Raw genomic sequence first — 12,209 nt, forward strand, 5'->3', positions numbered from 1 at the left:
GAAGGCTCCTAAGCCGAGGAAGTGAATGGCGGAGGTGTCTATAAAGTGGCCAGCCTAAGAAGGATCCTCCTGCCCAGGCCGGCTTCCCTTTTCTTGGCTTAACCACTGTCCTGCAGTGACCCCCGGAAGCCCTCTAATGGTCCTTCCCACACTCCCTGAGTGACCTCATTCTGCTCATGGCTCGCGGGTCCCAAATCCTTGTCTCCAGCCTAGACCTCCCCTGCGCGCCAGCCCACTGGACATCTCATACTGACGTCCCTCAGGCCTTTCAAATGGACCCTGTCACAAATGACCAGAGACACCCCCAGCCTGCCCTCCTCATCTCAGCCATGGCCCTGCCGTCATCCAGGAACTCCAGCCAGTGGCCACCACTGTGGATGCTGCATCTCCTGGAGTCTGCTCCCCCACCAGGTCCCGGCAAATCTGCCCAGTTCTCCCCATCTCTGCCACTATCACCTAGTTTTAAGTCACCACTATCTCCCAGTAGGGTGCTGCTACAGCCTCCTTTGTGGCCTTGCCTTACCTGCAGCCAAAGGGCTCTGACACCCAAATCTCATCTCATCACTCTCTCTTTGAACATCTGTCAATGATACGACCTTCCAGTTTTCTGTAGGCACACACCCAGAGCGACCAGAGCCTTCCACACTGCCCGGTGAGGGCTGTCACTATAATCTGCACCAGGTAAAAGCTGGGACAGTGTTGGGAACTGCTAGTCCAGGATCCTTAGTGCACGCCTCACAGCCCTTTCTGATTCAGCTCCAGCCTCTTTGACCCTGGGTCCCTGCATGTGCCTTGACTTCAGTCCAGTAGCCCCCAGATTGGTCCTATCCAGAATACCTTTGACTTCTGTGCCTGGTAAACTTATATTCAACCTACAAAACCCAGCCCTCACATTACCTCCTCCAGGAAGCCTGATTCCTGAATGCTTTTTCTCAAAGCCCAATTCATCCTGCCAAAGCCTAAGTTAATGGATGGACCCAGTGTCAGGGTCTCAGCAGGATGAGTCTCAACCAGCCTGGGAAGGGGCTGGACTCGGCATGTGATGCTGGGCAAGTCAGTCCCCTGTCTGGGCCTCAGATCCAGAAAACTAGTTTACACAAAATCCAAATTTGGACCTCCTGACAGCACTCATGCGAATGGGCCCAGCCTGGTGAGGAACCAGAGGTCATGGGCTGGTGAGAAGAGAAGTGGGTGAAGGGCCGATTTCTTCCGGGACATGGAAATACCTCCCAGGCAATTGAGGCACAGACACTACCACCTCTAGAAGTGGGCCCTGGAAGATCTGGCCCTGTGGTTGAGGGAGTACCAGGCTTGGGGGCTCAGTGACGACAGAGAGGAGGGGGGGGCCTGCACTGGGAGACAGGGCCTTGCAAGGTGAAAAGGCTATCATATCATAGGGAGTATGGCAGACTCTCCTTGACCCCTAAGCTCCATCCTTCCCTGCAGGGTCCACCCTCTGCCCCTGATTTCAGCCTCTCCGGTTTAGTTCCAGGGCAGGCAGGGGCCTAGCTGGGCCTAGCTTGAACAACCAAGCAAAATAGGTGTGGGGTGTGGCCACCTGCTTCCCAACAAACCAAATAAATGTTTGTGGGAGAGAGGCCAAGGGGTGGCCTAGCTTCAGAGAACCCCTCAGTGAGTGCCAGCTCAACCTGAGCCAATGTCCCCAAGGCCTGCCCTTCTAACTGGTCCTGGGAGCTTTGCTGGTTGGGGCCTCTAGAGGCAAAACCCCTTCCCCTGTCATGTCATGAACACCAAACACAGACACAAATAGCAGTGGCTTTTTTACTCCCTGAAATCCCCTTTTTTCACAGAATATTTACAAAACAGGAATGGGGTAGGGGCAAATTTGCCACCAAATAATGGGCCAGGGAGTGGGGACAGTGCTAAAATGCGCTTCTGCGCAGGAAGAGTTCCTGAGGAGAGAGGGCCCAGGGCCCAGTGTGGCCCCTGGTGCCCTGAGGACCTGGACAGTTCCAAGCAGGTCCATAGCCAGGCTCAGGCCAGGTCAGTGGTGGGGGCACCTAGCTGCTTGGAGGCCAGAAGCAGGCGGGTGGCTGCGCTCTCAGACTCCGCCTGCAGTCGCCGGTTGTTATGCCGCAGGCTCCGCAGCTCCTCCTCCAGGGCTGCCTTGTCTGCCTTCTCCTGGGGATTGAGGGAGGAGGCAGGAGTCAGAGTGAACAGCACCTTTCCTGGGGCAGCCCTGTGAGTCCCCGCCAATCCTCCGCCCACCCCCATCACCTTCTGCAGGTCCTCCTGCAGCTTCCTGAGCATGGACTCCAGATGAGAGACCTTCTCTGACAGGCTCCCGGGTTCTGGCCTGAGGACATGGGGGTCAGGACTCAGTGAACTGAGACGGAAGGCAGCGCCATGGTTGGCTCCCAGACCCATCTGAATGAGAGGGGCCCAACCCCAGTCTTCTCAGACTTATGTGGATGTGAAAGCAGAACCCCAGGACAATGCTTAAGTCCAGTGGATGGGCAAACGGTGGTCACACAGACACGGTGAAGGGGCCAGATCAGGGCAGGGAGCCTTACTCAGCATCAGACTTTGGGGTTCCCTTGGCATCTCCACTCTCTGGGATGGGCTGTCCTGTGGGTCAGAGGGGCCATTTGAGCAGTTTGGTAAAGGGAATAAGAGCCCTGTCCTGGCTCCTCCCCACAGTGCCCGGGTGGCCTCACCCTCCCGGGACAGCGACTCCAGGATGGTGTTGCAAGTGGAGGCAATCTCCGAGATGGACTGCCACTCTTCTTCCAGAGTCTCACTGCTCGCCTCTGACATGACTGGGCACAAGGAGGTGGGCTCAGCCAGGGAAGCCCAAGCCAGCTTCCCTTCTGCCCACCTCTGATACTCCACCTTGCACCAGACTCACTTTTGCTGATGGAGTTCCGAAGAGACAATGTTCGTGGCAGGAAGGAGGCCCTCAGCTCTGGGGCTGGGTCACCACTGTCCTCCCCAGCACTGGGGCTGCCTGGCCCATCCTGAGGGACAGAAATGGATATGAATGCAGTGAACCCACCATCACCACAGTGCCGCCTCTGCGTTTTGGGCTCCAAAGCCTTGTTTCTACTCACCTGGGTGGGGGGTGACTCCTTGCCAGCACTAGGTGCTGCAGGCTTGGTTGTCGTGGCCAGAAGGAGGTCCGGGGTAGTGTTGGGCAGGACTGGCGCCTCATCTGACAAGGAGCTGGGGAGAGCAGGGACAGCTCAGCATTAGCTGCACCCATGGCCCTTGCTTTCAGAGGCCTGCCTGCCCGGCCACACTTGGTTGGATGAGAGGGATGGCCGAGAGGGTGCACCTGCAGGATGATGGTGAGTTCTGGCTGTGCAGGAACTCAGTCCTCTCCTCAGCCAGGTCCCCGGGCCCTGGAGGACCACTGCCATCATTCAGGCACACATGCAGTAGCTGCTTCGTGGTGGGCATCAGGGCCACCGGAGGGGCGTCATCTTGCACTGGCTCTGGGGCCCCCCGCCGGCTGGGCTCCTGCAGAGACAGCCTGTACAGCTCCGAAAAGCTCCTGGGGGAGGGGGAAGGGACAGCTTCATGTAGGAACGGCCCGCCCAGCATCCTGCATCACCAGTCCCACTCACAGTTGTGTCTGAGGCTCACTTCCAGGAGGAGAGCTCTCCAAACTCCCGAACAATGAAAAATGTTTGCCTGGCTATGGGCCATTTTTCCAGACCTAGGTTCAAATTGCAGTACTGCGCCTGCGTGTCCTGGGCAAATCACTCTGAGCATCCATTTCTCCATCTATGAAATGGGGATAACACTACTGACCTCTTATCTTGCTGTGAGGATTTAAATAACAACACCGGTAAACCACGTAGTATAGAGATCCAAAAACTACTGCCTGGGGGACCAAATCCAGCCTCTGCCTTTTTCTTTTCTTTTAGATGTGCCTGTTTTTGTACGAATGCAAGCTAAGAATGGTTTTTACATTTTTAAATAGTTAAATCAAGAGACGATTTCATGACACGTGAAAACATATAAAATTCAAAATTCAGTGTCTGTAAATAAAGTTTTAGTAGAAAGCAGACACACTCCTTTACTAATTGGCATCATTTTTCTACCCATGAGGAAAGTGCGGCTCTGAGAGATTAAGAGACATGGAATTCGCTCAGGAAGGAAAGTCCTTCATCTGGAATTCTTGAGAGAATGCTAATGGTGACACAGGAGGCATTAGCTGCCCTGTCCTCCCACCTCCCCGGGTCCGGCGCCAGGGCCCTGACCTGCGAGGCCGGCCGCTCTCGTCTGGGGGCAGGACGGTGACGCAGACCTTGGGCGCCGAGCGCAGCAGCTGAGCCGCGGCCGCGGAACCAAGGCTGGGCAGCGTCTGGCCACACACGCGCAGCAGGCGCGCCCCAGGCCGCAACCCCGCGGTTTCGGCGAACGTGAAGCGCTCCACGTGCGTGACGAACCCCTCGGCGTCCACTTCGAAGCCCAGGCGGCCTTGGCCGTCGCGAGGAAGCGCCAGCTCACGGGTCTCACAGCCGCGGCTCACCAGCTGGAGTGGGGAGGGGCGTGAACAGGGCTGACAGGGGTGGAGCCGTCCCAGATCTTACCCTGGGGACCCCATCCCGGGCCATACAAACCTTCCCACACCCCCTGAAGACAGCATTAGCAACCCACCCGGCAGATAAGGACCTGAGGTTGAGACCAGAGCCACCTGCCCAAGGACCCAGCTTTGCCAAGTTCCCAGGCTGGGTCGGAGGCTCCCCTCTACTTTCTCTTTTCGCAGGAGAGGCAGCGGGAGCCAAAGGTTCCAAAGCAGGCTCAGCCCCCGTCGCGTCGAGGGACGTGGGCAGCGAGTGCCCTTGTACCCTGCCCTTGCTCCCGGGTCTCACCTGCAGGCGAGCCACGACTTCGCCTACGGCTTGCCCAGGGGGGCCGTCGAACCGCAGGGTGATCGCATCCCCGCGGCCGTGGTACAGGTCGAGCTGCTGCTCGGAGAAGGTCCAGGCCAGCACGTCACGACAGGAGCAGTTAAAGACTACGCGGCCGTCGCGCGGGGCCACCAGCACCAGCGCCTCGGCTGAGATGCCCAGCAGGCAGGGCACCTCGGCGCTGTCTGGGCTGCTCGCCTGGGCTCCGGCCGCGCCCCGTGCCCCAGGCGCCGCGCGCACTCCCCACACCAGCGCGCCCGCCGCCTGCAGCTCGGCACCTGCGCCCCGAGGGGGCGCTCGCCGCCTCCCGCCCAGGGAGGGCAGGCCGAAGCGCGAAGCTGAGTCCAGCGACGTGGTGGTCACCTCGTTGGTGGCCAGGTCCTGCAGGTACTGCTGGCGCGTGCGCGTGGCCATGGTGTGGAACTGGCGCGCGTGGCCTGCCGCCTGCTCGCCATTGAGCGCCTTCGCCAGCAGGAAGGCTCGGAAGTCGGCGTTGGCCGCGAAAGGGCCTCCACCGGGGGGCAGAGCGGGTCCAAAGGCTGGGGTGTCCTGGGTGCGGCTTACGGCCACCCTGCAGCGAGGGAGACGGTCGTCAGGGACAACAGGGAGGGTCCAGGAAGCCATGCCTGTGGCCGGAGTGGGACAAATGAGTTGCCCACCTGTAGGAGGTGTGTGGAGTGCAGGGCAGGTGAGCCCGCACCACCAGGAACACGTGCTGGAAGTGTGAGCGGATGGTCGTGGGGCAGAATGGCTTGCTGCCTGGTTCCTGGAACACGATGGTCACAATGTTGTTGCCGATGTGGCGTTTCCGCAGGAGCTGGGGGTGAGATGGTGGAGGATGTGAGTGGAACCTGTCTGCTCCCCAAGTTCCTCCTCAGTCAAGCAACGTAGAGCCTGGACACCCGTGGCTTCACCACCTGCCCCTGATGAAGGGCTGGGGTGTTTGTCTTTGGGAGCAGGGCACCAGCAGGAAGGGTTATTGTGGGTCAACAGAGGTCAGGCCAAGGCTCAAATACTCAAGTACTGCCGTCCCCACAGCACCCATCCATGGTTCCCCAGAAGCCGCTGGCCATCCCCCACCCCATCCCAATCCCCTCACACCTGCTGCTGGTTATTGGGGGTATAAGGCAGCATTGTGGACACGTGGAACATGATCTCGTGGTCCTGGTACACGGTGTAGAGGGAGTGCATGCCCGTGGAATCCGCTGTGGCCAGGGAGATGGGAACACAGAGGGAGAGAAAGGGGAATCTGCATGGCCTGACCTCCCATCCCTGCCGGCAGTCTGGAGCCTCTGTGCCCCCAACCAGCAGGTGGACAACCCCTTCCTGCCACCAACCAATGTCCAGGCCATAAAGTCCTCAGCCTTGGCTGCTCCCCTTCCTCTCCCCCCACAGGCTCCAGACTCCAGCCTGGGGTCAGGATGGGGTGGGGGGCAGGGTGGAGGTAGGTGTTGAGATAGAATGAAGACAGAAATGAGAAATGGCCTGCTAAGAGGGAGGTGGGCAGATGTCCTAGGAGAGGACAAATGTTGGCCCAGGCACCAGCACGTGTGGAACAGCGAGAGGATGGAAGGCAGGCTGGAGGTGCTCAATGGAAACCCCTTTCCAGGGGCCCTGGGAGGCAGGGGCACTCCCAGGAGGCTGAGCTGGTAGAATATGTGTGTTTGATGGAGGGAGTGGTGCCCCCAAACCTTCTTGGTCCCAGCTCAGGCAGTAGGGCATCAGGGTGTTGGGGAGAGTCCCAGCCCCTCCTCCCAGCTTAGCCTTTGCAGCGCTTGACCCGTCCTCAGTCTACCCAAAGAACTCTCGGCTCCTAGCCCAAGCCGCAGGGCAATATGGGACAGAGAAGTGACAAGGCAGTTGGTTCTCACCAGGGCAGCCTGTTCCTCAGCAAGTGTCTTCCCCCAGCCCCACCCCCAGCTCCCTGGGCCTCACTTTTGGTGTCCAGCTGGGCCCGGTAGCTCTCAAAGCCTTTGAGCCGCACCACGTCACCCAGCAGCCTGAGAAACTGCATGAAGGCTGGTCCTGCCTCCTGGTTGTTGTACATCTCCTCCTCCGAGCCCTGGCCTGCCCGGCAGTACAGGATGCCCACCTTGCGCTGGAAGCTCAGCTGGGGGGGAGGGGAGGGCGGAGCGGTGGAGGGAGAACAGGCAGAAGGCACAGGCCTCAGTCCCTTTCAGCCCCACCCCCACCAGGCCTTGGGGAATGGATGGGACACTGGCCTGGGGGCGGGGCTGCCTTGAGGTCTGGCCCTGAGCACCACCCCCTCTAAGCGACCTCTGTGTCCTCGCCTATCAAGTGGGTTTGGTCTGTCCTACTCCCAGTGCTGAGGAGGGTAGAGGAGGTCACAAGTGGGATGGGACAGGGAGGGGGTTGGTTGTGTGACCATAGAGGAGGTGATTCGCGGAAAGGGCCCTGCATATGACGCACTCGATCCCGATTAATGTTCACATTGTCATCGTATCTCAAGGCTGGCCTGTCCTCCCCTCCCTCGCACCCCAGGCACAGCCACCCCAGTCCCTGGAGGCCTTGAGCCCCACACCACCTCCACTGTGTGCTCCTGGCTTGTTTCCATCTGGGGTTAACTGTATAGAGCTCCAGGTACTGTGATCTCATGTAGACAGCCCTATTCCCCTCCAGCTCTGGCCTCCTTTCTTCATACTAAGCCTGTCTACACCCAGTCCCCACTTTAATTTCATCCCCACTAACCCCTACAGTCCCACATCCACCCCAGCTCCGAAACCCCAACTCCTTCCCAAATCCCTTGGGATCTTCTTAAAGTGCAGGCTCATTTAGGTCTGGGGTGGGGCCCAAGATTCTGCATTTCTAACAAGCTCTCCGATGATGTGGATATACTGCTGGTCTAGACCTCATTTTGAGAGGCAAGGCTCCAGATGACCTCTGATACCCTCTCTCTGAAAAGCCAGCTCCCCTGGGGTCACAGTCCAGTTCAGGATCAGGGTCAGGGCTAGGTATTGGGAGCTGAGCAGGCTGGGTTCAGACCAAGTCTAGCTGTAGGGCTGGGGCACCTCGGCCACCACTCACCACTTGCTCGTCCAGCGTGAGCAGTGTGCGTGGCACCTTCGGTGATGCTGAGCCCAGGCGCAGGCAGGTTGGGCTCAGCCGCGGCGCCACATGCTCCAGAAGTTTCCTTGGCGACAGGCCCCGCGGGGGCCCTGGCGGCAGTGCATCCTCCGAGATGGTGCCACGGAGGGTCCGGAGCTGAGGAGGGGATGTAGGGGCACTCAGGTTCCATACAGGTTGTTGAGGAGGCAATCCGCGGTCTGATCCCATGACCCCGGCCCACCTGCGTGGTTCGCACGATGAAACGGTAGCTGTGCAGAGTGCCTCCACCACTGCCCTCCTTCTCTTCCCGCCGCAGGCTCACTGCCACCGGGCCCAGCACCTCGTCCAGTCCGAAGAAGTTCTGGTGTTCTGGGGGAACCGGGCAGAGGATGACCGGTCCCGCTTCCGCAGTCCCACTGGACCATGCCTATCACTACTGTCCAGTCTAGGACCCATCATCACCTGACACAGACCCTAGATTAAGTTCCACCCCTACGAAGCCCCGCCCACATTCTACCAAGCCACGTGCCTGCTCCTAGCCACTAGGCCCTATGCCCCGCCCCCTCTGCGTCCCCGCCCATATCACACCTTGCCTCAGACCCCGGGGGCCAATGCCTGCCTGCTCCCCCGCCTAGATCTTGCCACGACCCGGCCCATATTCTCCAGGACGTCTGGGGCCCTCCCTTCTGGACACTGATGAGACCAAGATTCCCTGTGCAGGAGTTTTCAGGCCTCAGTTTTCACCTCACAGCGACGTAGATAGGAAATCTCTCCCCGGCACAGAGAAGTATGAGGATGAATTAGATGGAGGCAGAGGGGCGTGCCTGGTTGTGAGTGGAGGCTGGGGTTGACCCTTAGGTGGTTAAAGCTGGGCCCAGCAGGGCAGCCTTGGCCCAGAGGCAGAGCCTAACCCTTCATATAGCCAGGGACTGGACAGCTCATGAGCCCTACTGTGTGCACTACAGGTGACAGGGACCTCTGCCCCTTGCCAGTAGCCTTCCCCTCACCTTTGTTGTAGAAGTACTTGCGGTAGTAGCCAGCGCCCAGGTCTGCATGCTCCAGGCTATAGGCTGAGGTTCGGTTCTGTGGCTCCTCCAGGATGGACACGGCCGCGTTGGGCAGTGCAGGGGGCACAGGTGGGGCTGCCAGTCCACCTAGACCCAGCTCACCCTCACCCCCAAGCTCACTCACAAAGCCAGGTGCCTCAAGCAGCAGGTCCGAGCTGGCAGTCTGGTCCTCGGCCAAGGGCAGGGTCCCAGAGCAGGCCTCTGCGTGGCCCCCTGTCCCCCGAGGCCTTGGAGCCCAGTCAAACAACAGGCTCTGCACATCATAGTGGGCAAACCAGCGGGGCTCAGGCACTGGTGGGAAGGTGGGCTCTGGCTCCTCGGCTGGCAGCCCCAGCAGTGCCAGTGGGTCAGTAAAGAGTCGAGTGGGGACTGCAGCAGGGCGGCTAGCCTCCTCATGACTATGGGCACGAGCGCGAGGGCTGGATGGTGTGGAGGGCCGGGTCTCGCCTGCATCACTACCGCTGCGCAGGAGTGGGCCCCGGGTTGACCTCGGCTCGAAGGTGTGTGGTGTCAGTGGGGGCCGTGCTGGCTGGCGCAGCTTGCGGGCGAAGAGGTCATCAGTGGGCGCAGGGGCCGTGCCCCGCCGAGGGCTCCCAGCGCCACCGGCCCACATGGACGTGCAGCAGACCTGGCTCTCCGGGGGCCCGGCCACATTGGCGGGCACGGTGTTGGGTGCTTGGTGCCCAGCCGGCTGGACGGTTCCTGCCCTGAGGGAGGAGTGGGCTGCTCAGAGGGGCCTGGGGAGAAAACAGGAACCCAGGCCCCCAGCCTGGTCCTCCACCACACGGGTTGGCTTCCGGCCCCCTCCGAGACCATCAAAGCCGCTTCCGCTTTCCTGGCCACTTCCTCGTCTGCCTCGGGCTAAGGTTTCCAGCCCCCTCCTCCAGCTTAGCATTGGGCAGGGCCAGAGGCTGGGTTGTCGGGGCCTTGGCCCTGAGGATCTTAGAGCCTGGGCAGCCCTGGGGCTGCCAGTGTCCCCAACTTCCCACTCACACACCTTAGCTTTGACATGGGCCCTGACAGGGTCCCCACCAAGGCCTGGTCCAACTGAGCAGATGATTTGTCTCGGCTGAGACGGGAAACCCCTGGGGCCACTGGTGTCTGAGTCCTGCTCACTTGACAAAGGGAGGACGTCCTGTCCCCAGAGACCTTCCTCCCTGCCCCTCCCACTTCCTCTGGGATCCCTGAAGAGCTGAGCACCCAGAGGCCTGGTCTCAATGTCCTGGCCCTCACGGCCTCAAAACCTCAAGGACACAAGCGCTCCCAGGGGGCACTGGCAGGGCAACAGGAATGGTAAGAGGACTTCCTTTCGCACAGGAAGTGGCCTCAACTCTGGGCTCAGTCCCCTGCCCAGCCCCACATCCTGAGGAAGGTGGTGGGGTCACACCAGCTCAGTCATGGGACCCAAGTCACCCTGGCCTGAAGGACAGGCCCTGGCTCACCCTCTTGCAGGCTACTGTGGCCATGCCTGGGGCAGGGGAGGGAGTCACAAAGACTAGGCTCCTTTGCTGGAACCGGGACCCTTGGGGACCTCTGCCTACCTGGCCTTACTGATGCTGACAGGGAGGTCTGAACCCCATGTGACAGACGGTCAAACTGAGGTCCAGATAAGGGGATGCCTGAAGCAATCCCGTGTCAGAGCCAGGATTTGAACCTGGAGCTGTCAATCTCCAGGGCCCAAACAGTGCTGCACCTGCCCACTCCTTCCTTGTGTGTGTAGGTATGGGGCAGATGGGGGCTGGGCTGAGGTTCAAGATCTCACAGACTGTAAGACTGAGACACCAAGGCCCCAGGGACCTGCTAAGTGCGGAAATGTGTCGAGGACAGGGGCAGGTGCAAAGGGGGGTGTGAGAACGTGAAGGGGAGCCACCCCTGGTGAACCCAGGATGGAGTTGGCCACTGGGGCAGGGATGTGGGGTCCCTCCACTGGGGTGCAGGCACATGTTGGTGGGTCTTTGTGCATCATCTAGTGACATTATGCGGGGCTAGGAAAGGGTGGGGGCAGAGGCTCCGTGCACCTCTTGGCTAAAGTGCCAGAAACAAGCAAGCTTAGGCATCCAGAGCTCAGAGTGCCTCCTCCCTTGTTTCTCCTAGGACAAGCTCTGAAACTGACCCTGAGCCTCTGTTCTCTCATCTCTAAAATGGGGTTAACCATTCCTGTTCCCTCTCAACACTGCTGGGAGATTGAATGGAGGGTGAAGTCAGTGAAGCTGGCCATGTGGTAAGTGTGTAGTGGAAGATGCGGCCCTGGCTCCATGTGCCAAGCTCTTGGGCCTGTGCTATGGTGTGTGGTGGGGGTGAGAGAGGACATGAGGGGTCTGTACAGGCCCCTTCTCCGTGTGGGCTGAGCTCCATGTGTTCCGCACAGCCAATGGGCTGCTCTTGCTCTGGCCCTGCCTTGGGGGTGTTCTTGGGCTCTGCCCCCCACCCAGCAGCTTCACACAGGGTCCATTGAGGGCTGGACATTCCTCCAGGCCTGTGTCACTGGGGGGGAAGGGGACTGGCCCCGCCCCCACAGATCCGGAAGGCCTGGCCGCCCCAGGAGGAGGCGCTGGACTCTTCCCAGCACATCTGGAGGTCATGACCCCATTTCTGCTGCCAGGGGGTGCGACAGATGTTTCCTCCCAGGCCAGGCCCAGGACTGGGGGCGGTGTGCAAAGGTTGGGGAGGAGGAGGCCGCCCAGGGGGAGGGGGAGCCCCAAAACAGGGGGAATCCCGCACGCAGCCGGCAGCAGGAGCAGTCGCCAGCGCCACCGAGAAGAGTCGGGCGCCGCCGCATCCACTCATTCGCACATCGGCGGGTCTGGCCGTCACACAGAGGACAGAGTGGGGGCCGCTAGTCGGAGGCAGGGAACTGGACATGCTGACTCGGGACTGAAGCTAGACCCGAGGGAGGTTGGGAGGGTACAGACGGCGAAAGCGGCGAGGACCCCCCCCTTCCCACATACACACCGCCCGGGCCCACGCCAGGCCACGTTCTCCCCTGTTCGGTCCGACCGCGGTGACTCCGTTCCCCCGCGCCCGCCGGTACCTCTGGGGCTCCCGCCCGGCGGCCGCCTCCTGCGCTGGGGTCCCGCTGCCGGCTCTCCCGCTACCGCTCCCGGAGCGGGCTCCGCCTGGGGGCGGGGATAGCCGTGGGCGGGGCCACAGAGGCGGGGGCGGGGCAGGCCCCGGAGCTGGCGGCGGGAAGCGCCCC

At 60.7% G+C, this 12,209-nt stretch overlaps 1 protein-coding gene across 2 annotated transcripts; it reads right to left on the reverse strand.

Annotated features, from left to right (window-relative positions):
• Positions 1-1,759: 1,759 nt before the first annotated feature.
• Positions 1,760-12,133, reverse strand: SIPA1 (signal-induced proliferation-associated 1). Of its 2 annotated transcripts, none has more exons than XM_033121109.1 (16): positions 11,966-12,097; positions 8,954-9,720; positions 8,188-8,315; positions 7,926-8,102; positions 6,816-6,990; positions 5,982-6,085; positions 5,540-5,697; positions 4,842-5,451; positions 4,227-4,501; positions 3,296-3,514; positions 3,072-3,183; positions 2,870-2,978; positions 2,679-2,780; positions 2,535-2,589; positions 2,239-2,317; positions 1,760-2,142 (listed from the first exon to the last, which is right to left on the reverse strand). In XM_033121109.1, exons 2-16 carry the CDS (start codon positions 9,624-9,626, stop codon positions 1,996-1,998), a joined length of 3,123 nt encoding a protein of 1,040 aa, XP_032977000.1. In that variant the 5' UTR covers positions 9,627-9,720; positions 11,966-12,097; the 3' UTR covers positions 1,760-1,995. The 2 variants fall into 2 exon arrangements, with proteins under 2 accessions (XP_032977000.1, XP_032976999.1); XM_033121108.1 differs by having other exon boundaries at positions 1,775-2,142; positions 12,045-12,133.
• Between the last annotated feature and the right edge of the window lie 76 nt (positions 12,134-12,209).

This window comes from Rhinolophus ferrumequinum, chromosome 11 (genome assembly GCF_004115265.2).
Source record: "Rhinolophus ferrumequinum isolate MPI-CBG mRhiFer1 chromosome 11, mRhiFer1_v1.p, whole genome shotgun sequence".
In the NCBI taxonomy this organism is placed as follows: Eukaryota; Metazoa; Chordata; class Mammalia; order Chiroptera; family Rhinolophidae; genus Rhinolophus; species Rhinolophus ferrumequinum.